At 44.9% G+C, this 25684-nt stretch overlaps 1 protein-coding gene across 3 annotated transcripts in view; it reads left to right on the top strand.

Moving 5' to 3' along the window:
- Nucleotides 1-1892: 1892 nt before the first annotated feature.
- The window catches only part of Brwd1 (bromodomain and WD repeat domain containing 1), a 100328-nt gene continuing 76536 nt past the window's right edge, over nucleotides 1893-25684 (top strand). For all 3 annotated transcript variants that reach the window (XM_036203662.1, XM_036203661.1, XM_036203663.1), the window contains exons 1-8: nucleotides 1893-1994; nucleotides 2070-2128; nucleotides 2251-2280; nucleotides 2379-2438; nucleotides 19357-19507; nucleotides 21423-21521; nucleotides 22289-22449; nucleotides 23702-23923. In XM_036203662.1, the coding sequence (XP_036059555.1) occupies nucleotides 1946-1994; nucleotides 2070-2128; nucleotides 2251-2280; nucleotides 2379-2438; nucleotides 19357-19507; nucleotides 21423-21521; nucleotides 22289-22449; nucleotides 23702-23923 (831 nt within the window). In that variant the 5' untranslated portion in view covers nucleotides 1893-1945. The remainder of the gene's footprint in view (nucleotides 1995-2069; nucleotides 2129-2250; nucleotides 2281-2378; nucleotides 2439-19356; nucleotides 19508-21422; nucleotides 21522-22288; nucleotides 22450-23701; nucleotides 23924-25684) is intronic.

Raw genomic sequence — 25684 nt, 5'->3', positions numbered from 1 at the left:
TTTGCTGCACCTTGGTCTCACACGGCCTCCTCCTCTCCTTGACTGGAACTTTCTAGTTATCTCAATTCAGTTGGAAACTTTCTGGTTCTGTCTACCAGTCACCCTGGATACTCGGACAAAACTTGTTTTTAAGGATCTCATGTATCCTGGGGCTTCACATTTGCCATGTAGCTAAGCATGTCCTTGAACTTCTGAACCTCCCACCACTGCCAGTGCTGGGATTAGTAGGTGCTCAGTTTATGTGGTGCTCGGGATCAAACTTAGGCAAGCCAAAGACGGGGGTGCAACATCCTCAGTCTGAAACTTTGGCTTTCACGGTCAGATGCATGAAATCCCTGGAAGAGTGAAAACTTGCTCTTTATACCAGTGCCCTAAATCTTATCATTAGGGTTCACATTTCCCCTAAATGGCACCAAACTGTTCTGACTGGAACACTGGAGCTTACTGTTCCAACGTTTTATCTTATCACTTGGTGTTTGTTGAGTGAGCAGTACTCCAAACAGGTGTGGGTCATCTATGTATTTATACGTACTTTCAGTATTCCATGTAATTCACGAAAGTCAACGCAGACGCTGAAAAACGCTATTAGCTCATTAAATCCTCTCGCGATGAGGTAGGTGCACTGTTGGCTGCAATTTACAGGTAAGGCCAATTGAGACGCAGGGGTTAAGTGATTTGCTTAAGATCATACACCTGATAGTTGGAGCCAGTCCAAGGTCCAGGCAGTGAATCTTGCCTGGGCGCGACTGGGACACCTCAATCAGCCTCCTTACGCTGCAGAGGTTATGCTCGAGGGTAGGCACGGGAAAGGCCGATTAGAATGCCTTAGTCACAAGACAAGGTTCCTACAGATGACTTTGATAGGTCTGCGGCCCCTCGCAGGGAGGGAGGAAGGAAAGCGCAGCCCCCTGGACCCTTTATGGTTGCAAGTACCACCCTAACCCCACCCTATAGTCACCGCCAGCCATTCCCCACACCGGCGTCCCCTTTCCGTGGGAGAGCAACCAGTCCGGTCGGCTGGGGTCAGGCATTAGTCTTTTTACTGCTCGCTGCTTCAGAACTCTAACAATGGCCATGTTTAGTTCTGTTCACCCCTCTACGGCAGAGCTCAGCGCACCCTGGACACGGTGCCGCAGATCCGGTTAGGTCAGGAGCCGAGCGTGGTAATTAGGGGAATCGCCTGGAACGCTTCCACCTCTCCAGCTTCAGGTCCCGGAAGGATTGACACAGGTTGGCCCCAGCAGCCTTCCCACCCGTCGCTCCGCGTCCCCGCCGAGTCATGCCGAACCCGCAGACTCCGTCATCCGCACACGCAATCTCTCCCTTTCCGCCGGTCCCCACGGGGTGCGGGCCCGGCCGCCAGGCAGGCAGTGACGCAGTGCCCGCAGCCCGGCGCGCTCCAGGTCCCGCCGTCTTCCCGCACAGCTCCTCCCTAGCCTCGGGGTCTTGAGGCCGGGCCCAGGTGACCGTCCTCCGGGTCCGGTCCCCGCCCCGCCCCGCCCCCGCCAGCCGCCCCGCACTGGCTCGGCTCGGCTCGCCTCCTCCGCCGCACAAAGGCCGGCGGCCGCCTCACCGCGCGCAGGGATCCGGGCCACGCGCGCGCGCTCACCCCCCACCCCCGCCCCCGCCCCGGCACGCTCCCCAGACGCAGGCCTCGTTTGCGCCCCACGCTCCCGACACGCAGGACGCGGAGGCGGGCCACGGGCGCCACATCCGCGTCCCGCCACGCCGCGCGCGGGGCCCCGCCGGAGAGGGACTACTTCGCTCCCCTACCCCCTCGAGCCCCGCGCTACTTCCTGCCGCGGACGCGTCGGCGCGCACGGCATGGCGGCGGCGGCGCGCGCCTGAGGCTAGCTGGGGGGTACGCCGGTCCGGTCAGGCCTCGGCGCGGCCTACACGCTCTCCGCCCCGCTCGCTCCCGCTCGCTCCCGCCTCGCGCCCCGCCATGGCGGAGCCCTCGCCAGCCCGACGTCCGGTGCCTCTCATCGAGTCGGGTAAGACGCGGCCGCGCGTCCCCCGGCCCGGCGCCGCGCGGCCGCCCGCTGACTGCCCCTGTCTTCTCTCCGCAGAGCTGTACTTCCTCATCGCCCGCTACCTCTCGGCTGGCCCGTGTCGCCGAGCGGCGCAGGTGAGTACGAGCGGACGGACGGGCGGACGGGAGGGCGAGCAGACCGAGGGCAGGCGGGCGGGTGGTCGCAGCCGCCGCCGCCGCCGCCGCCGGCCGGGTCTGACCGTGCGTCTCTGCCGCAGGTGCTGGTGCAGGAGCTGGAGCAGTACCAGGTCGGTCATCCGCCCCCGCGTCCCCGTCCCCGCGTCCCCGTCCCGCCCGGCCTCCCGGCCGCGGTGGTCACTCGGACGCCTTTCGTGTCTCTTTCCAGCTGTTGCCGAAGAGGTTGGATTGGGAGGGCAACGAGCACAACAGGAGCTACGAGGAATTGGTGAGCAGCGCCCGCCCGCCCGCCCGCCCGCGTCCTCCGCGCGCTCGCTCGCCCGCGTCCCCGGTCGGGTCTCCGCTCCCGTGCAGGCGCCGCGGGGCCGCTCCCAGGGGGTCCACGGTGGCCCGGCAGCTCTGGGCGGCTGGCCCGACCCCCCTACCCCCGCCCCGAGGGCTCGCGGTGGGGGCTGGGAGCAGATTTGGCAGAAAACGGTCCTGGGGGCGGTGCGGGGCACGGGCGGGGGCGCCCCTGGCGCGCGGCCTGCCTGGGTCTCCAGGTGCGCCGCCAGCCACTCAGAGGGGCGCTCTCGGAGCCCTCCGTTCCGACTTGTAACTCGAGCTCTCATTGGTCTCTCCTCTCCTGCCCCGCCCCGGTCTTCAGACCACTTGTTCCCTAGGAATAGTCCTTAGTCTGTGAAGGTGGCGAACTGGCCCCCTGCTGTGTCCCCCCCCCCCCCCACTCCTTTTCCTCTGCAGCGTGATATGCCAGTGTACTGTAGTGCCTTTGCTTCCCCAGCCGTGTTTGTTGACTGCCGTGGGAAGTTGGGCTCACACTTGATCTTGGTGTATGTAGTAGTAGTAGTAGTAGTACAGGGCTTTCAGTTGACATTCTTCCGTCTATCAATCATTTTTGGAGACTGGGTGTCATTATGTACCTGTGGCTAGACTTGAACTCATTATGTAGACCAGGTTCGCCTTGAACTCAGATCTGCTTGCTTCTTCCTCCAAGAGCTGGGACTGAAGTCCTTCGTGCCTGGCTTTCTTCGTTTTCTTGAGTGCTATCTTGTGTGTTAACTTGTATTTCCCTTTTCATTCTCCTCCCTACACTTGGTCAGACGTTCTGTGGTGTATGATTGAGTTTTATCTAGTTAGCCAAAGTTTGGGGTTTGGTTTATCGTTAATGGAACAGAAACGTTCCAGGAAAATAGTTTTTTTGTTTTTTGTTTGTTTTGTTTTCCGAGACAGGGTTTCTCTGTGTGGCTTTGTGCCTTTCCTGGAACTCGCTTTGTAGATCATGCTGGCCTCGAACTCACAGAGATCCGCCTGGCTCTGCCTCCCGAGTGCTGGGATTAAAGGCATGCGCCACCACCGCCCGGCTTCAGGAAAATAGTTTTTACAATTTTAAGTTAAGACGAAAAATTTGTCTTAACTAATTTGACTTGTTAGCCCACACTGAGCATGTTGTGTACAGAGGACAGTTGAGAACTGCTCCGGGTCTCCACAGCTGACTTGTGGTTACACAGGGCCGCTTGGCCTTGACTTGGAGTGCTGCTTCATCTTGAGCCCCGAAGTACAGAGGAGTGCCATCACACTGGCTTCCCCGCATGGCCAGGACTGTAGGCCGTCATCTTCCTGGAGTAGTTATCAAGAAGCCAGCCAGGGGATTTGTCCTGAGTGAGCAGTGGAGTATAAACAAGTTGCACTTTCAGGGCTAGGAATTTAACCTGGAATGCTCAGTTGGTCAGGTGCTCTAGTGGGTCCACTCCTGTTCTCTGCTTAGCCAGGTTGTTAGCTGTGACACCGAGGGGTTGCTGGTTTGTTTAATTTGTCCTTTTAGGATTAATTTTAAATAGCAAATGCTTCAGGCTGGTGAGATGGCTTTTCAGTTAGAAGCACTTCCTGCCAATCCTAACAACGTGGCTTTAATCTTGGGGACCCATGTGGAGGAGGGAAGAGAACGTATTTTCACAAGTGGATATCTGCCTTCCACTGTCAAGCATTATGTGTGCACACATGTACACAGAGGTAATACACTTTTAAAAAGTGAATATTAAGTGAATATTTTCAAGAGCTTTCTAAAAAACTAATGGGCCAAATTTGTTTTCCTACGTTTGATGTTTTAAGGCTGGTGTGTGTGTGCATGCTGTGGTGTGAATGTAAGGCCACTCCTGGTGCTGTATCCACAGGCAGGGTTTTACCACATTCCTTCCCACCAGATAAGGGCAAGGATTCTGATTTACAGCTCCAGCTGTGCAGAGTTGTACTTTGGAGCCACACCCCCTTCCTAGGTGTCTTGTAGTGTGTTTATGTCCATCTGATTCTCTGTGTAGGCCTGGCTGTTGTGGAACTCACTATAGAGACCAGGCCAAATGCCAAGTGCATCAGGTGTTCTTTTTGAAAGTCTAGGGAACATTTAAGTAGTTTGTCTCATAGTTTTACTTGTATTAATTTAAAACAGCCTGGGGGCGGGGGAAGAACCCTGAGCTGTTGTTGACACTGTAGTCCTACTGGGGAGAAATTAAGAAACAAACGTAGGGCTTGCCTTACCTTACCTTTCTGCAGAAGCCACATTATTAAGTCCAGAGAGGAGTTTTTCTTTTTGTCTTTGCTGCTAAGAATTGCTTAAAACCCACTTGAGGTACTGGTATCTGAATTTTCTGTGGCTGAGTGGCTCATGCCATGTCACTTCTCTGGTTGATTACTGTTTGGGTATCCTTCCCTTATCACTGTACCCCTGGTGGTTGGGAACACGTGCAGGAGTGGGGTCAGGGTACACCTGTGGGAGTTGGGCAGCGGGACTCAGGCAAGTGCTTTACCTACTTAAACCTCTCACTGGCCCTGGGACATTATTGTTACCATTTTGTGGAGGATGTATATAGCCTCTAGACTTCTAGATACTCTCTTTTTTTTTTTTTTTTAGAATTTAGGTTTGTGCTATTTCAAGTATATACAAAATTAGAATTATTCTCTACATGTTAACAGTTTGCAGTTTACCAGTTGGCTATGTTTACATTAGTTTCTGTTTGAGGTATTCCATTTTTATTACTATCAATGAAATCTCTCAACAGATAAATGGAATGCTGACTCACTCACAGGCTACCTGTTACTAATGATTAATTGGAATGTTGTATCTGTTCTCACTTTATTGAATTGAATTACCTGTTAGCCAGTGAATTAATTGCACTGCTGTGTCCTCTCACCCCATTGAGTTACCTTTTAAGCAAGTCTGTAAAGTAATTCTTTGAACTACTGGAATTGTGTGTATGATAGAGTACCTTGGCAGGTGTGTGGTGGTCAGAGGACAACTTTGAGAGCTGGTTCTCCTTCTAGGGTAAGTTCTAGTCCCTTGCTGAACCATCTCCTCCTGTAATTTATTTTGTAAATTACATTTATTTGGTGTGTGTTGGGGGGCGATGCATTTAAGTGGTTGAGTTGCAATTAAGAGAACAATTTGTGGGAGTGTTCCACCATGTGAGTCTTGGGATTGAACTCAGGTTGTCAGGCTTGGCAGCAAGTGTCTTTACTCACTGAACCATCTTGCCAGTCTCACTGGAATATTTTAGAGCAAATTCTACCCACTTATACATTCCTAAATTACTGTTGTATCACTACTGTTGTTTTTTGGTTTATTTGTTCTTCTCTGGAGACAGGGTCTCTCTTTTTAGCCCTGGCTGTCCTGGAACTAGCTCTGTAGACCAGACTGGCCTTGAATTCACTGAGATCGGCTTGCCTCTGGTATTAAAGTGCTGGGATTAAAGACTACACCATCCTCCAGCTATTTCTTTTTGAGGGGTATGACCCAGGTTCAGCCTCTAGCACAGCCAAAATGGAACTTCATGAATGCCTGTATCACAGTTGTGTGTCTTGCATGGTGGGTGGGTTAAGACAGGGTGTAAAGTAGCCCAGGCTGTCTGGCCTTGAGACATAGCTGAGGATGACCTTGATTAAGCACCTGATCTTGTTGGGCTTACAAGTGTGTAACACAAATGCTTGGCTTGAATAAAACCTTTAATAGTTTATTCCCTGTGCTGTCATTTTACTCAAGAGACCAAGTATAATCTGCCTTTATCTGACTGTTTGCTGCAAGTATTTCCCATGTTTCTCTTCCTCGGTGGTTCCAATCCTTTGATAAGAATTATTTGGTTGGGGGCTTGAAAGTGGCTCAGTGGTCAATTCCCAGCACCCACATGGTAGCTAACAAATGTCTGGAACTCCAAGATCTGGCATATATGCAGGCAAAGCACCAATGCAGATTAAAAAAAGTGATTTGGTGGAATTTATACATTCTCTATGTCCACGGTGGCACCAAATCAGTCAAATGTGAATCTACTATGGTGTGTCTGGGCAGTAGTAATTTTATAAGCTTTCCAGGTTGTTCAAATACAGCTTTACAAAGTTACACCTTACTTTACATTTGTGTCTGTACTGTATTTAGGAGCAAGAGTACCCTTGCCTATTGAAAATGGAGACTAAAGCCGGGCAGTGGTGGCGCATGCCTTTAATCCCAGCACTTGGGAGGCAGAGGTAGGCAGATCTCTATGAGGCCAGCCTGGTCTACCAAGTGAGTTCCAGGGAAGGCGCAAAGCTACTCGGAGAAACCCTGTCTCGAAAAACCAAAAAAAAAAAAAAAAAAAAAAAAGGACTAAAGCCAGGCAGTAGTGGCATACACTTATGATCCCAGCAGGCAGGTGGGAGGATCTTTGTGAGATTGAGGCTAGCATTGTTTATAGAGCTAGTTAGTTCCAGGTCAGCCAGGGCTGCATATAGAAATGCTATCTCAAAAAAAACAAAGAAAAGTATGCTGAGGCAAAGGCACTGATTGGCCAACCTGGGCTATGTGGAGAGACTATCTAGGAACGAAGCAAAGCGGAGCATTAGGAGGTCTCTCCCACCTCATTGTGCTGCAGGTTGGGATTGAGTCAAGAAGCCACCACATGGGTACTTGAACAACATTTTTTATTTTTGTTTTTTCGAGACAGGGTTTCTCCATGTAGCTTTGTGCCTTTCCTGGAACTCACTTGGTAACCCAGGCTGGCCTTGAACTCACAGAGATCCACCTGGCTCTGCCTCCTGAGTGCTGGGATTAAAGGGGTGTGCCACCACCGCCCGGCGAGCAACATTTTTACTTAGTGTCTTCCATAACCAGTAAGAGAAATCAGTTCATCCTTACATTGTGCTATCACTAGGGGATTATCTTTGGGATTTTGAATGTTTATATAAATTCCTTTAGAAGACTGATCCCACTATGTAGTCCTGACTGACCTGCCAGTGCTGAGATTAAAAGAGTGTGCTGCCATGGTGGTCTCATTGTCATTTTTCTTAGATCTTAAATTAGAAATTTTCTGTTTAGTAATTGCTTCTTTAAAAAAAAATGTATATATATATATATATATATATATATGTATGTATGTATGTATGTATGTATGTATTTATGGTATCAGTGGTTAAGAGCACTGGCTGCTCTTTCAGTTAGGACCTGGGTCCCTTTTCTAGCACTAAATGGCGGCTCACAGCCCTCTGTGACTCTAGTCTTAGGGATCCAGTGCTGTCATTTGGCTTCTAAGAGCACATGACACATGGTGCACAGAGGTTCATGCTGGCAAAACATCTATACACATAAGCAAACATTTTTAAAGATTGTTTTATTATTTTAATTGTGTGTGTGTGTGTGTGTGTGTGTGTGTATACGTGTGTATACACATGAGTGTGTGAGCACACATGAGTACAGGGGTACCCTCAGAGGCTAGAGGTATTGGATCTCCTGGAGCTGGAGTTTCTGGCAGTTATGAGCCTGTCTTAACATGGGTACTGGGAATCGAACTCTGGTCCTCTGCAAGAGTAGCATATACTCTTAACTAATGAGCTGTCTTTCCAGACCTCTTGAGAGGTTTTTTTGTTCTTTGGCAAATTAGTTAATCTCTGTGCAATCTCTCTTTGCCTTTCCTTTTCTTCCTCTTTGTGTTTTCCTGTTCCCCCTTCTTCCCTCCCTCCAGCACAGGGTCTTGTTCTGTAGTCCTGGCTGATCTGGAATTTGAGGTGCAGACCAACCTCCTGCTTCTGCTGCTTTAGTGCTGCATTTGAAGTGTGTGCCACTTTGCTGGGCTTCTACCTCAGCTTTATGTTCTATATAACAGGTCTAATAATTTTCCTTAAAGAGATGGCTTTAAGATGTGTATGTAGCTGGGCGTGGTGGCACACACCTTTAATTCCAACACTCAGGTGGCAGAGGCAGGCAGATCCTCTGTGAGTTAGATGCCAGCCTAGCCTACAAAATGAGTTCCAGGACAGCTAGAGCTGTTACACAGAGAAAACTTGTCTTGAAAAACTGGAGGGAAAAAAAAGATGTATATGTAGGGGCTGGAGTCTGCTCAGTGTTTGGGAATACTGCTCTTCCAAAGGATCTAGGTTCAATTCCCAGCACTCACATGGCATCATAATTGTCTGTAACTTCAGTTCCAGGGGATCTGACATCCTCACACAGACATACATGCAGACAGAACACATGCACGTAATATAAGTAACTCATAAAAAAATACTGTGTTCATGTGATAGACAGTATTTGTTATTTTGTTTGTTTTGAGACACTATGTAGCTCTGCGTGTCCTGGAACTAGGAGACCTGTCTGCCTTTACCTCCTGAATGCTGAGATCAGTATCTGTAAGATTGGGGTAACACCGAGTCATGTGGCCTTGGCTGTGCTGCTTCGAGAGACTAATTGCTTTGTGTCCACAGGCCCACCTGATCACTAGGGTTTTCATCTCCAGGGTAAAGTGCCATTGATTTGTTTCTTGGTGTATGGGTTATTGTTTTGTTGTTTTCTATATTAAGTAGGTTGTGGATTTGTGTCTTTTTGTTGTTGAATTTCTTTAGCTTTTTTTTTTCTTAAGTATAAGACACACTAGCCTTTCTTGTCTTCCTGTTGAATTGACCTAATATTTTAAAACTAGGAAATGACCCTCATTCAGGTGACATTTAACAAAAAAATTAAAATTTATTTTCATGTGTATGAGTGCTTTGCCTGCTTGTGCATGTATTGTCACATGTGTGCCTATTAATCCACGGAAGTCAGAAGAGGACATAGAATTTTTTGGAACTGGAGTAACAGATGGTTGTGAGTCACCGTGTGGTTTCCAGGAACTCAACCCAGGTCCTCTGTAAGAGCAAGTGCCCTTAATCTTTGAGCCATCTCTTCAGCCCCAAATGGTGTCACCTTGCAGTTGAGTATTTAAGTCTGTTCCTGTGTAACCTCTGGGTCCTGTGCTAGACAAATGCCCTCCCACCGAGCTATATAGCCCCCAGCTCGTCATTCTGAGTCTAAACCATGGGCCATATAAAGAAGATTGTTTTGTCAGTTCTTGAGGTGGGCTGGTGTAGATGGAGAAACACAGCTTTCTTGAAAGGAAATAGAAACTTCATCCTATAGCCAAATAGAAGTAACCATGGCCTGGGAACAAAGATTTAAATTACCCTAAATACCATGTTTCCAATGTGGCAACAGTTGCATGAAATTTTTATAGTAACAGAGTAAAGTCATAAACAAAGGTAGTTTTCTGATACATGTAGAAACTGTTGGTTGAAGTTTCTGTCCCTCCAGCCAGCTCCCAAATAACCACCCAGAGACTTATAAATACTCTCCTGATAGCTTAGTCTTGTTACTAACTAGCTCTTTCAACTTAACCCATATTTCTTATCTACACTCTACCACGAGGTGGTACCTTTTTTCATCATGGTATGTTCATCTTGCTTTTCTCCATGTCTTCTCTGGACTACACCCTTCTTCATTCCCAGGCTTTCTTTTTCCCTGTCTGCAAGTCCCTTCTAACCTCTTCCTGCCTATTGACTGTTAGCTCTTTATTAAACAAATGAGACTAACACATCTTCACACTGTACAAAAAGACTATTCTATAACAGGAAACATCAGCTAGGTGATTGCAACAAAGTGGGGGAATCTATGCTATTTATAGCTTGAGATGTACTCTTATCTGATGGTACTCTTAGCTTTTAGAATGGAGGGGACTGGACTGGCATAGTGGCACACCCCTTATAATCCCAGCACTCAGGAGGCAGAGGCAGGTGGATTTCTGAGTTCAAGGCCAACCCAATCTACAAAGCTAGTTTTAGGATAGCCAGGACTGCCAAGAGACCCAGTTTTGATAAATAAAAACAACAACAACAACAACAACAATGCTGGGTGTCAGTGTTTTCATGACTTCAGTCCCAGTACTGGGGGGGGCAGAGGCAGGTGAAATTCTTGAGTTTGAGGCCAGCCTGGTTAAGGACATCCAGGGCTACACAGAGAAACAAACACAACAAAACCCACAGTAATAAAAAGGTGGGGTCTGTTGGAACATTCCAGAAAGCTCTCAGCCATGAAGATCTTCAGTGAAACACAGGTGGCAAAAATAATATGTGGCTATTTAGGGCCCAAAGACAGCCCAAGATAATTTGGTTTGGGTCTTTACCATCCCACCTCTCCAAACACGTTCTCGGTCTGTCAGTCAGCCTTGCACTGCAATGAACATAGTGTGGCTGTGTCTGGGCACTTGAGTCTGCACTGAACTTGGTTGTATAAAAGACAGATGGCCCAGTGAAGTGTTCACCTAGCAAAGATATGTTTCCTCACAGGCTGTAAGTGTGGTTGGTGGCTGGGCCTTTGTAGTTTGTAGTTGATGTCCCTGGGCATTGTTGGATTTAGTTGACTTCACATGCTTTGAGAGTCTGATCAAAAGTTTTTCCAAAGAGTTTAGAATTTGGACATTTGTGAACATACGTAAGTGTATGTATGCATATATTTATTCATTCACTGTTTAGCTTTGTTGTTCTGGAACTCAATGTAGACCAGGCTGGTCTTAAACTCAGAGATTGCCTTCTTCTGCCTTCCCAGTGCTAAGATTAAAGGCATATGCCATCATAACTGGCTTATGTGGGTGCATTTAAACACTTTTTGTGTGTGTGTATACTCAATTTGTGTGTGTGCACGTGCTCATGGCATGTACAGGTGAATGTTAGTATTTTATTCATCATAAATATATTCAGACATATCTTAGTGCCTTTCATTAGTTAAGGAGTCATTATGATTAAAACATTAAAAACAGGGCTGGAGAGATGGCTCAGAGGTTAAGAGCATTGACTGAGTTCTTCCAGAGGTCCTGAGTTTCAATTCCCAGCAACCACATGGTGGCTCATAATCGTCTGCAATGAGATCTGGCTCCCTTTTCTGGCCTGCAGGGATGCATGCAAACAGAACACTGTATACATAATAATAAATAAATAAATCTTAAAAAAAATTAAAAAAATTTTTTTGGGTGACTGGGGAGATGACTCAGCAATTAAGAGCACTGACTATTTTTCCAGAGGACCCGAGTTCAATTCCCAGCACCCACATGGAAACTCACAACTGTTAACTCCCTAGATCTGACCCTCACACAGGCATACATGCAGGCAAAACACCAGTGCACATCAAGAAACCAAAAATACCAAACATTTTTAGATTCATTTATTTTTGGGACAAAGTCTTGCTGCATAGACCAGGCTGGAACTCTCAGAGATCTTCCTGCCTCAGCCTGCGATGGCTGGGATTAAAGGTGTGTGCCATTGTACCCAGCTAGCTTCACTTACTGTGTTTTATGTGTATGGGTGTTTTGTCTGTACTATAGGTAGTTGGTGCCCACAGAGTTTGGAAGATGGTGTCGAATGCCTTGGGACTGTAGTTAAGGATGATTGTGAGCCACCATGTGGGTACAGGGCATTGAACCTGGGACCTCTAGAAGAGCAGCCAATGCTCTTGACTGCTGAGTTAAGATGCTTGGAAAAGTGGTAGCTGATTGTCGTGGAGTTGAGTTGACAAGGCCAAACTCAGAGCCCACTGTGTTCAACTCAAAAGATGCTGCTGTAGATTTGAGGTCCTTTGTTGTGGAGAGTTGAGTCCTTTCTGTTGGTCATTGTCAGTTGAGGCATTGAGTATTTTGTGCATCTCATGCATTTTCTGGGCTTCTCAGATCTATGGGTTTGTTGTGGGTCAGACTGGCAGCAGTTTACAAACTGTACGTGGTCTTTGGTGGTGCAGGTTTGGCTTTGAAACGTCTTCATGTGTCCAGTGAGCTGGCTGCTGCCACCACCAGTCACACTGTTTGTTATGTCACAGGTCATTCGAGAAATGGTTCCTTTGTACTCAGGGTGAGGACAGCAGTTCAAAGGGCTGTTTTTGCCAATGCATAGACAATATCTTAGGAACATTTTCACTTAGATCAGGTTGCCCTTGAATTCACAGAGATCTGCTTGCCTCTGCTTCCTGAGTGCTGAGATCAAAAGGTGTGCGCTACCACCGCCTTGATTCCTATAGAGTTCTTTGCTAACTGCTACTGTAGCTGGCGAGTGATAGCTCTCTGTGCTGGTTACTCTTGTTGGTTATTGTCTCCTTAGCCTTTGAGCTTCTCATCTTCAAGGCTGACGTGAGAGCTCTTGCTTCCTTTGCAAAGCAACATAGCATTTTTATTAGTATTTATTTTCATTTTATGTGTATAAGTAGTTTGCTTGAATGTATGTTTGAGCAGCATGAACATACCTGGTATCTTTAGAAGTCAGCAGAGTGTGTCAGGTTCTTTGGGACTGGAGTTGCGGGCAGTTGAGCATTATGTGTGCTGGGAACAAAATCCAGGTCCTGTGCAAGAGCAGTCAGTTAGTGCACTTTGTGCTGCTGACCCATCTATCTGTCCAACCTCCTGCAAAACCTCACTCATGCCACCTATTATGCTGGCATTCGGAGCAGTTTCTGGTACAGGTGTGCTGTTGATGTTAGGAGTCGCTGTATAGCCCATTTTGAACTCAAAGATGATTGGGTGAACTTGACTTTTGTCTAACCCCCATTCCTGTATTGTAAAACAAATATAAAATAGCAAGTAATAAATCATTAGCAAAAAAGATAACATGAGCCGGAGGTGGTGGCACACACCTTTAATCCCAGCACTTGGGAGGCAGAGGCAGGTGGATCTCTGTGAGTTCAAGGCCAGCCTGGACTACCAAGTGAGTTCCAGGAAAGGCGCAAAGCTACACAGAAACCCTGATGTGTATTTGCTGTCTTTATATCCTCAATACAGTGGCTGTGAGAGAGGTAGGAGCTGTGTTTCATTTCCCTGGCTCCTTAATCCAGCCAGCTTCTTAGTCACATGTCCGTGCATAGAGGCAGGTGCCTGCAGTCTGAGCTCAGACAGCTGAGGCATGAGAATCTTGAGTGGAGGCCAACCCAGGCTTCCATCCTTAGCATAACGGTCTCAAAAACAAAACTTGCATTATTTCATAGTCTTGGTGCAGTGATGAAGTTTGTTCACGTAGGAAGCTCTGGATTAATCCCCAGAGCTACAAAACTGCACTCACCCCAAGGAAGCAATCCAGTCAGACCTATAGCCTCTGATGCAGACTTACACAAGTCTACTGCACAACTATTGCTGACTATTGAAAAGTCTTTATTTGAAATATTCTACTAGAGTCTGTCCAGGTTGTGATTTGTTGTTGTTGGGTGGTGTGAGTGAGTGAGTGAGTGAGTGAGTGTGTGTGTGTGTGTGTGTGTGTGTATGTATGTGTTTGTGTTGAGACTGTCTCACTATAGTTTGACTGGCTTCCCAATAAGAGATCTGCCTGCCTCTGCTAAGTGCTATAATTAAAGGTGTGTGCCACCATGCCAGTTGTGTTAGGTATTTTTGGTTTTTCTTTTTTCCCCCTGAGACAGGGTTTCTCTATGTATGTAGCTTTGGCTGTCTTAGAACTTGCTCTGTAGACCAGGCTGGCCTCAAACTAGAAGAGATCTACTTGTCTCTGCCTCCCAAGTGCTGGGATCAACAGCACTCACTGCCTGGCTGTTAGGTGTTTTTAATTAAGTTTTTGTGTTTTGAGATAGTGTCACATGGAGCCTATCAAGTACTTCAGCCCATAATTTTTCTGAAAACTAAACACAGGGTTTCTCTGTGTAGCTTTGCGCCTTTCCTGGATCTCACTCTGTAGACTAGGCTGGCCTCAGACTCACAAAGATCCACCTGGCTCTGCTTCCTGAGTACTGGGATTAAAGGTGTGCACTGCCACTGCCGCCGCCGCCACCACCACCACCACCACCACCACCACCACCACCACCACCTGGCTAGATGTATCTTTCTTTTTTTTTTTTAAACTGAGGATAGAACCCAGGGCCTTGTGCTTCCTAGGCAAGCACTGTACCACTGGGCTAAATCCCCAGCCCTAGATGTATCTTTTAAGTCTTTTGTGGGAATATCTGCAGGTGGTAGGGAAGATGAGTTGAGAAGTTGAAAGATATTTTCTATAGCTTTTTCTATCACTCTGCATAAATAAAATTCTTATGTTGGAATCAGACTATTTTACATTTGGATTAAGAGCAGAAATCCATTGTTAACTAATAGTTTTCTATATCCCAGTAATAGTTTCTTCACTGACTCAGTAAGCCAGATCAGACTGAAATGAAAAAGTAAAAGAATAGGCTTATTTGAGCAAAGCAACTCTGGGTGAGTTCTCCATCTCCAGAGATCAAAGCAGGAGAAGTCATACGCTCAGACTAAAGCCAGGGAGCATATATACCCTGTAGGCCAGTGGGGGGATGACGTGTCCACCACAAGCTGAGTTTGTGCCCCAGTATGGTCAAAAGCTAGAATGCTTAGGTTGGGACTTGGCCTGCTGGCAATTTCAGAGGAGGAGCTTCCGTGGCTTTCAAGAATGCAGAACTGGGCTTTTTGGTGCCTTCCCTTTCTTTGTTCAGAGATCTCTGAGAGGGTGGGGTTTGGAGAGAGAGGAAATCTTGAGATCAAGCAGGAGTGAGCTGGAGGTTCCAGCCAAACATTTACCAATAGTTGAGGTCATTGTAGATCTATACTTATATGTGTCAGAGTTTCTCTGGAGGAGTTTTCCCCCGAGTTTGAAAATGTTGATGTCCATAGTGCTGGTGCCCTGCCCAGTGGGATTTATCATTCCAGAAGTGCTAGGCATTCCAGTACAGATAGCCAGTGAGAATGATGTTGAAAGTGGTGGCTCACACCTATAATCCCAGCACCTTGGAGGCTAAGGCAGAGGACTGGTGCAAGTTCAAGGCCAGCCTGATCTGCTTAACAAGTTTTGGGCCTGCCAGGGAGGGATACAGAGGGAAGCTGTCATAAAAATAAAAATGAGGGGCTGGACAGATGACTCAGCTGATAAGAGCACTGGCTGTTCTTCCAGAGGACCCTGGTTCAATCCCCAGCAACCACATGGTGAATCACAACAGTTTGTAACTCCAGTTCCTTGGGATCTGACATTTTCATGCCAATGCACATAAAATAAAGTTAAATAGGGGCTGGAGAGATGGCTCAGAGGTTAAGAGTACCGACTGCTCTTCCAGAGGTCCTGAGTTCAATTCTCAGCAACCACATGGTGGCTCACAACCATCTATAATGAGATCTGGTGCCCTCTTCTGGCCTGCAGGGACACATGCAGGCAGACACTGTATACATAGTAAACGAATCTTTTTTTTTTTTTTTTAAAGTTAAAAAAGTTATTTATTTATTTGGAGCTGAGGATTGAACCCAGGGCCTTGCACTTGCTAGGCAAGTGCTCTACCACTTAGCTAAATCCCCAACCCATAAATAAGTTATTTAAAAAAAAAAAATAAAAAAGAAACCCTAGACAGGCAACATTTAGTTTTATTTCAGATATACTGATGTTATTTAACAGTGTGTATCTTCATGAGTTAAACTCTAGTTCTCTTTGTGTTTGCTCTGTGGCTTATCCTTATTGAGGTGAATTAACTTCTGTCTAATCTCTTATTTAAGGTGTTGACTTTGATAAAAGCTAAAGGTTGTCACTGCAGTGAAGACAGTGAAGAATTCTTTTTTTTTCCCCCGAGACAGGGTTTCTCTGTAGCTTTGGAGCCTGTCCTGGAACTCACTCTGTAGACCAGGCTGGCCTCGAACTCACAGAGATGCACCTGCCTCTGCCTCCTGAGTGCTGGGATTAAAGGTGTGCTCCACCACCGCCAGCACACCTTCCTGCATTTCTGATGTGCTCTGATTGATGCGCTTTCTTAAGCACAGCTGTCTCTTTTGTACCTTTTTTCTTTTTTAGATTTTCAAGACAGGGGTTCTCTGTGTAATAACCCGGGCTGTCCTGGAACTAGCTCTGTAGCCCAGGCTGGCCTCAAGCTCACACAGATCTGCCTCCTGAGTGCTGGGATTAAAGGCGTGCACCGCCGCCACCACCTGTCTGTTGTGTCTCCTATGTTATTTGAGTTTCTTTGTCCTTTGACACTTGAACGCATGTATACAGTGTCTTAGCTCCTTAGATTCCCCTCTCCAGCACCTCCTCTTACCACCTTTATCATTTCTTTACTTTTTAATGAATCTAATCAGTGCTGTCCACATGTGCAGAGGTTTTCCAGTCTTAAAACAGTCACCTCTAGGCAGGAGGCAGAGGCAGGTGGGTCTCTGTGAGTTCGAGGCCAGCCTGGTCTACAGAGTGAGTTCCAGGACAGCCAGAGCTACACAGAGAAACCCTGTCTCAAAAAAAAAAAACAAAAAAAACAAACCAAAAAACAGTCAACACTAACCGTGTGGCTTGGAACTTGATATGTAGACCCAGAGTTGACCTTGAAGTTGAGTCCTGCCTACCTCTGCCTCTGCTTTCTAAGTTCTGGGATTATAGGTGTGAGATACTGTGCTTGGTTTAATAATTTCTTTTTATTGTTACATATTATACTGGCATTGTATAGCATATTTACTTATTCGTGACTGGAATTTCGTTTATACCTTAATTGAAAAGAAGCTGATAACAATCGTGTAGGACCTGGAGAGATGACTCAGTGCTAAGAGTGCATCATGCTTTTGTAGAGGACTGGGGTTTGGTTTCCAGTACCTACATGTTGACCTACAGTCGTTAGTTAACTCCAGTTCTAGGGAAATTTGACCCCCTCTTTTGAACTGAAGGCACACGCGTAGTGCACATGACAGACGTGCAGGCAAAACAGTTTTCACAGACATGTTACAAAAAAAATTAATGAGCCTACTTATGAGCATGTGTTTTAAATGCTGTTACTTTGGAGTGGAGGGGCTGAACTGTTTTCAAAAGATCTAGGACCTTAAATACCCATCAGACATTTCTCCCTTTTTGTTTTTGCCTCTGCTCTTTGAGATGGGGTGTCATATAGCTCAAGGTGGTCTTGAACTTGCTGTGTAGCTGAGACTGCCATTGAACTGCCTCTGCCTCCTGAGTGCTGGGCTTACAGGTGTCTGGCTAGTTTCTCCATCTGGCCAGTCTTTAATACTAACCAGGCTAGTCTACTTGACAGTCGCAGTGGCTCCTGGCGGCTTGAGTTTGCGGCACAGCTTGGCTCTTTGGGCGTCTTCATGCCTGTTGGCCATCTGGATCAGGGTCTTTGTGCAAATCATTAGTTAGGTCAGAATTGGATTCTGACAGGTGAGTGTTTGGATTTGAGTACTGTTGAGAACTCTTAGCCTTTCTCCTCTGTTCTAGATGCAAGTTCTTCATTAGATGGGGCTTTGCAGTATTTCTGTCACTTCTTAATTCCCTCAACTGTGCTTTTTGAGGAACACATTTGAAAAATAGCAGTGTTCTCTTTGGTTTGTTCTGGTGTCTTTAGAAATCTGATCCCTAGATTGATCATAAGAATTTCTTTTTTTAAAGGTTTATTTATTTACTATATATACAGTGTTCTGCCTATATGTATGCTTTCAGGCCAGAAGAGGGCACTAGATCTCATTACGGATGGTTGTGAGCCACCATGTCGTTTCTGGGAATTGAACTCAGGACCTCTGGAAGAACTACCAGTGCTAGTGCTCTTAACCGCTGAGCCATCTCTCCAGCCCAAAGAATTTCTTTTTATGTCTCTAAATGTGACTTATAAAGTGACAATTTTATTATATATGATGGTCATATCTACTGTTTACATTTTTTGTTCTAATAAATGTTTAATTTTGATTTGTACACGATCAGTGTTAAGATACTCAGCAGGCCCATGTTCATTTCCACACATGTAAGCACAACAGAAGTATACATTAAAAGTTGATTGTTTTTGAGAAATAGTGTACGTCCTTGTTCTAGTACCATTTATTGGGAAAACGTTTTCTGCACTGAACAGCATTTGTCCCTTTGTCAGAAATTACCAGTTTCTTTCTGCACAGTTCATCCTATGACGTGTTTGTTCTCTGACACCATCCTGTTTATAGATTATACCTCTATAACAAGTCTTGAGATTGAGTATTGTTTGCACCTTTTCAAAGTTAGTTTGGGCTGGGCAGTGGTGGCACAAGCCTTTAATCCCCGCACTCGGGAGGCAGAGGCAGGCGGATCTCTGTGAGTTCGAGGCCAGCCTGGTCTACAAAGTGAATTCCAGGAAAGGCACAAAGCTACACAGAGAAATCCTGTCCTTGAAAAACCAAACAACAACAACAAATCAAAGTTAGTTTGGCTTCTTTTTTTTTTTTTTTTTTAAACTTATTTATTATGTACATAGAAGAGGGTGCCAGACCTCATTACACATGGCTGTGAGCCACCATGTGGTTGCTGGGAATTGAACTCAGGACCGCTGGAAGAGCAGTTGGTGCTCTTACCGTCTGAGTCATCATCTCTGCCATAGTTTGGCCTTTTCTATGTCATTTGTATTGAATTTTAGAATAAAATTGTCAGTTTCTGTAAAGAAAAATCTTGGAGTTTTTATTAGAGGTTGAGTCTATAGACAGTTTATTGCTTAAGGTGTGTCTTTTTCTTACTACATTTTATCGTTTTCACTGTGATGTTCACATTTTTTTAAAAAAGATTTATTTATTATGTATACAGTGTTCTGTCAGCACATATCTCTGTAGGCCAGTAGAGGGCACCAGATCTCATTACAGATGGTTGTGAGTCACCATGTGGTTGCTGGGAATTGAACTTAGGACCTTTGGAAGAGCAAACAGTGCTCTTAACCTCTGAGCCATCTCTCCAGCCCCCCTCCCCCCCCCCCCCTCCGGTTTTTTGAGACAGGGTTTTTCTGTAGTTTTGGAGCCTGTCCTGGATCTCACTCTGTGGACCAGGCTGGCCTCGAACTCACAGGGATCCACCTGGCTCTGCTTCCCCTTAATGTTCACATTTTAACAGACTGTTATGAATTAAAAAAAAAATGTTTGAGTACTCCTGTATGCAATGTTGTTATTAAAGCTTAACTCTCCAACCAGGTCTTGTCCAATAAGCATGTGGCTCCTGATCACCTGTTACAAATCTGCCAGCGCATCGGCCCGATGCTGGATAAAGAAATTCCACCCAGTATTTCAAGAGTCACTTCTTTGCTTGGTGCAGGAAGGCAGTCTTTGCTACGTACAGCAAAAGGTACCTTAATTTGAAGAAGTGTTCTGCTTTGTACTAATAGCTTATGTCATAATTGTGAAGTTGTGTAAGCGTTGTGAAAGGTAACAATGTAATTAATGCCATGGACTATAAATTCTCTGCAATTAGTGTAGATCTTTGAATTTTATCATGTGTTTAATGGGTCCTTTTGCATTTCAAATTGATAAAGACACAGATGTTAAGCTAAAAGCTTGAATTTAAGATGTGTTTGAGGTTTTATCAATGTCAGTTCTTAATTTTTCCATTTTTGTAGCTCACTCATAACTTCAATGGCTGTAATTGTATGTGTCTAATAAACTCTTTAAATACTAGAATTATTACTTTTGATATTTAGATTCTGAAAGTACTTTGTTATAAGGAGAAGTGATTTATAAAAAAATGATAGCAGCTTGAAAAAATATGCACCAAAAATGTAACTTGCATGGTTCCTCTTATTTTTTTTTTTACTAACTTTTTTTTTTTTTTGGCTTAGTTATGTGCTAGCAAAATGTTTTGAATTGCTATATTTTTTCTGTTAGCTTCGTATAACTGACTTAGACTAAGTACCTGTGTGTGACATGCTCTATGTATACATGTGGCTAAACTGCTAATGGGCAAGTGTGTTGGTTCTGATCTTAGCAGACTTAAATTTCATTGTGATTATTTTGTTACAAGCTGTTGCTGATGTAATGCTACCTCTTAGATGCTCCACTGGTACAAAGCTTGACGGAGAAAGAGCACCTCACTTCTTGTTTCATGCCAGGCCTGCTTGCCAGCCTTAGTTGTTTCTTAGTGCCCTGTGATCTTGCACGTGGCTCTCATCAGGAAACTGTCCCCATCCTCCTTTTCAGCATCTTTGTCATGATTTTCATCGGGAGTACTTTGACAGCAGTTGCTTGGGCAGCACATTTTCTTTCTCCCTGTGTCAAGCTCAGTGTTGTCTTGTGACGAGGCTTGTGTGAGAACTGGCAGACTTAGAAGAGGTCTCAGTGAGGGCCCCTATTTCTGCTCGTGTTCTTGTGCTAGTGCCCGAGGATGCTTTCTGTTCCTGTCAAACATGGCCTGCCTGTTAGTGTGGGGTACCCGAACTCAGTGGAGGTAGTTTAGTTCGATGCCTCTCCCTTGTTGGCACTTATAAAGCAGCTTGTTCTAGCTCAGCAGGTGCGAAGCGTGAGCCTGTGTTGGCTTGTGCTTTTCTGTGTGCTCTTCCCTTGTGTGTCTCCTTTAGACCTGGGCAGTATGTGTCTTTAGAAGGCTCAGGCACACACACTGTGTATGTGCTCTTCTCTGGAGAGCTGCCTTCTATCCTAATGTGGGAAGCTATTTAACTTGAACTCACTAATTCTTCCTGATGAGTTCAAGGCAATAGTACTGGCCAGACCAATTTTAAACTGAGTGAGTCAAGTCAAAGATTTTTAGATACATCAGATAAGTTCAAAATATCTTCTTAAAATTCTCTACTTTTGAAAACTGGGGTCAGTTGTGATAAGACTGCTCATTTTAAATGTTGTATGGTATTTTTCATTGAACAATAAACAGTTAACTTGGTATTACAGTCCCTCTTACTAATCATTTACAGTGGATCTCTTTAAAGGTCCTGGAACCTTGGAGCCTCAGTTACCTCATTTGTAATTAGTGGGAACACCTACCTCACAGGGTTGTTGTGAGGACTCATGAGCTGATGTATGTGGAAAGCACTTGGTGGACTGTAAAGTGCTGTGTTGTCAGTGTCCCTGCTGCTGTATCTGAGATGTCTCCAGAACTAGCTATAATGAACCTCCCAGGCTTTTCTGTTAAAAGTATATTAGCTGGTAAAACTTTGAATAAACAGTTTATTACAATGTACGTAAGTACTCTATAAGATCTTTATTTGGGTTAACTGTCAAGATTTTATGTGTGTCTAAACTTCGTTTTAAAGACTGCAGGCACACAGTGTGGAAGGGCTCTGCCTTTGCTGCTCTTCATAGAGGAAGACCTCCTGAAATGCCTGTGAATTATGGCTCCCCACCAAGTCTTGGTGAGTGCGGTTGGCCTGTGAGGCCCCAAAACTGTTCCTTGAATTTCATGAAGACATTAGAAATGCCGTGGAAGTGCTGGTAGAGTGTTACCGCATTAGTAATAAGTACCAAATTTCAAATCTCTTGTTGGCTTGAAGTAATTAAAAAGAACTGAAAACCGCCATAGTGGTTATTTATAGTTCAGTGAAAAGAATCATATTGGTTATTTATAGTTCAGTGAAAAGAATCATAGTGGTTATTTGTAGTTCAGTGAAAAGAATCATAGTGGTTATTTATAGTTCAGTGAAAAGAATCATAGTGGTTATTTATAGTTCAGTGAAAATAATCATGGTGGTTATTTATAGTTCAGTGAAAAGAATCATGGTGGTTATTTATAGTTCAGTGAAAAGAATCATAGTGGTTATTTATAGTTCAGTGAAAAGAGTCATAGTGGTTATTTATAGTTCAGTGAAAAGAATCATAGTGGTTATTTATAGTTCAGTGAAAATAATCATGGTGGTTATTTATAGTTCAGTGAAAAGAATCATGGTGGTTATTTATAGTTCAGTGAAAAGAATCATAGTGGTTATTTATAGTTCAGTGAAAAGAATCATAGTGGTTATTTATAGTTCAGTGAAAAGAATCATAGTGGTTATTTATAGTTCAGTGAAATTAGGACAAAGTGTGAGTCCTTTGGATTTCTCAAACTCTGGAAGTTGTTTGGGGATCTTTTTTAGTTTCTACATATTGGCTCCCCTTAACCATTTCCGTTGTTTTTATTTCCTAGTGGAGATACATCGAGGAAAGCAGCTCACAGGGTGTTCTACTTTTAGCGCAGCGTTCCCAGGAACCATGTACCAGCACATAAAGATGCACAGGAGGATTCTCGGACACCTGTCTGCTGTGTACTGTGTAGCATTTGATAGAACAGGACATAGAATCTTCACAGTGAGTCAGCATCTTAAACTCGATTTGTACCACCTGGAGTGCAGTAGATCTTGAGAGTCCTAGTACATCTTAAAGAGCACGGGGAGGCTGTTACTTCCCAGCCATAGAGATTTTGATCATGGAGATCTGGTGCAGGGTCTAAATTCTGTAGTTTCAGTAAGTATTGAAGTGACTGAGCAGCACAGTCGGGTCTGGGCTGTTTTGAGAGTGCCGGTTCCAAACATTGAGGGTCTTGTATAACTACTGGGGAGGTGGCGGTGAGTTCGAGGCTTGCTGGGTTTACATGAGACCCTGCTTCAAAATAACTGTAGAGCTATCTCTAGCTCTGTTGGTTTTCTTTTCTTTCCTTTTTTTTTTTTTAAAAAAAAAAAGATTTATTTATTTATTATGTATACAGAAGAGGGTGCCAGATCTCATTACAGATGGTTGTGAGCTACCATGTGGTTGCTGGGAATTGAACTCAGGACCTCTGGAAGAACAGCCAGTGCTCTTAACCACTGAGCCATCTCTCCAGCCCCTCTGTTGGCTTTCAAATAATAGAAAGTGCATAACTAAAAGTTTCTCTTCTAGCCCATTTGAGACTTAAGGGATTAAATTACATTGAGATTAATCTTAAATTTATCAGTAAAAAATTCCCCCTCATCCCCAGCAAAATCCCAGATAATTGATGACTCATGCTTACGTGGGTCAATCACTGATTCATTATACAACATCCTTTCTGTGTTCAAGGGATTATTTGAAAATTTAGAGAGTGTCTATTCCAGTGTCTTTAGGAGAAAAAAATTTTTCTTAAAGCAGATTGAAAACATACTCATGTATTGAATGATGAAAAGATGTATGGTTTTGGGATGGTAAATTTGAGATGCTGGTTTGCTGTTTTGAAAAGAGGGTGCTTCCCTCACTAGTGTGTAGTCTGGTCCCAGGAATTTAGGTCTGTCCCAATATTGACTTTGTAACTTGGTGAACTAATTTGGTCCTGTAGCTGGTATTGGGGAGTGGGAACTTAGGGTTGGACCCTTACATTCTTGGGAGAGAACTTTGTGAAAATGTATATGGGAGAATCTGACCCGTAGATTCTATGTAGACTTTGTACTTTGAAGAAAAATGCTGTCTCTGTTCTGGTGATAGTAGTAATCACAGTACTTGGCTGGAAGGGAAGGGAAGGGATAATAGTTCATGTGGGTGGCATCACTCTATGTCAGGTTAGTGGCTGCTGTGCTAACATTTGTATCGGGGTGTTGCTTTTTCTTAGGGGTCAGATGATTGTTTGGTAAAGATTTGGTCAACACATAATGGCCGCTTGTTGTCTACGTTAAGAGGCCATTCTGCAGAAATTTCAGACATGGCGGTGAACTACGAGAACACACTGATTGCGGCAGGAAGCTGTGATAAGATCATCAGGGTGTGGTGCTTGAGGACCTGTGCCCCAGTTGCTGTGCTGCAGGGACACACGGGGTCAATTACATCTTTGCAGGTAACCTCTAGCCCAGTGACACTAAGACTTAAGTAAATAGTAAGATGATATGATTATGTGGTGCTTTAAAAACTTGAATATTGTATTTCTTTTTTAAATGGATTTTGATATGTATGGGTGTTTGGCTTGCATCCGTGTCTGTGCACCACTATGTGTGCACATGTGTGCAGTGCCAGAAGAGGGTGGCTTGTGAGCTGCCATGTGCATATGAGCATTGAGCCTAGTCTTCTGTAAGAGCAGTGAATCATGGAGAACTCTGACTGCTGAGCCATCTCTAGCTCAGGTGATAATGTATTTCTGCAAATGATGGAAGACTATGTAAGGATGCAGAACTTTGTTTCTTTATTTCTGTGTAGCTTTGGGCCTTTTCTGAAACTCACTCTGTAGACCAGGCTGGCCTCGAACTCACAGATCCGCCTGCTTCTGCCTCCTGAGTGCTGGGATTAAAGGTGTGCGCCACCAACCACCTGCCTGGCAGGATGCAGAACTTTGAGAGTGAGTTATTGACTGCATTAAAGTCTACGTTTGAATTGGATGAGAGCCTGTTACAAACCAGCAATAGGTTATTTTTCTGTTTAAAACTTGTGGATTTTAGCTGGGCAGTGGTGGTGCATGCCTTTAATCCCAGCACTTGGAAGGCAGAAGCAGGCGGATCTTTGTGAGTTGGAGGCCAGCCTGGTCTACAGAGCGAGATCCAGGAAAGGCGCAAAGCTACACAGAGAAACCCTGTCTCGAAAAACTAAAACCAAAACAAAAAAAAAAAACCCCAAAACTTGCGGATTTCGATGAGTTGATTAAATTAGGTAAAAAAACTTCCTACAATAAGTGGGAAGTAGTTTTCAACATACATGAAGTATAGAAAAATGTACTGGGTCCCTGTGGCCTGTCAGCTACTGGCCAGCCCTTCCTGACCAATTCAGCTTGTTTGTGTCGCAGATCCTGCCCATACTAGTTCTTCTGTAAATGTTCCAGCCTGTAATTCTAAAATAGTATTTCCTTTTAAAAACCACCTTCGTATTAAAATTGTTAGTTGTCATGCAGATAGAGTATTGTTATTTAGTTTGAATTGGAAGCAAAACAAAGCCTGCACACCTTACAGTCGGCCACCATAGATCAGTGGTTCTCAACCTTCCTAATGCTGCAACCCTCTAATACAGTTCATGTTGCAGTGACCCCAACCATATAATTACTTTCATTGATACCTTATAACTGTAGTTTTCTACTGTTACAAATTGTGATGTATATATTTCATATGGGACCCCTGTGGGTCATGACCCATAGGCTTAGGACCACTGCTCTAGGTTGAAAGACTTAATTCCCAACCCTCCTTGCCTACCTTTCCCCCTGTGTAGTTTTGGTGCCTGTCCTGAATCTCGCTCTGTAGAACAGGCTGACCTCGAACTCACAGAGATCCGCCTTGCTCTGCCTATTTTTGTTGTTGTTGTTGAAGGGGCTTAGGCTGCTCATTTGTAGTCTGCTTTGGGTGCTGTTGGTGGCATCCTGTGTTGCTTGTACCACCTTGCTTTGTGTTTCTCCTAAGTCAGCTTTCTACCTCAGAACAGTGGCACTTTGGTATTCATGAGTTGACCTGCAGGGCCAGCGTAGATTGCTAAGCATGAGTGTGAGGGTTATGCTTTAATATGCTTGTGCAGAGCTTGAGAATTCCTGGTTATAACAAAGGTTCTAACACTGCTGTTGCATGGGAACATCAGCTCTCCCATCAGAGGTGCTGCTGTCCTCTGTGTTAGAACCCATTGATTA

The sequence above is a fragment of the Onychomys torridus genome, chromosome 12, assembly GCF_903995425.1.
Source record: "Onychomys torridus chromosome 12, mOncTor1.1, whole genome shotgun sequence".
Taxonomy (NCBI): Eukaryota; Metazoa; Chordata; class Mammalia; order Rodentia; family Cricetidae; genus Onychomys; species Onychomys torridus.
The sequence above is the reverse complement of the archived record's forward strand: the minus strand, read 5'-3'. Positions and strand labels throughout refer to the sequence as shown.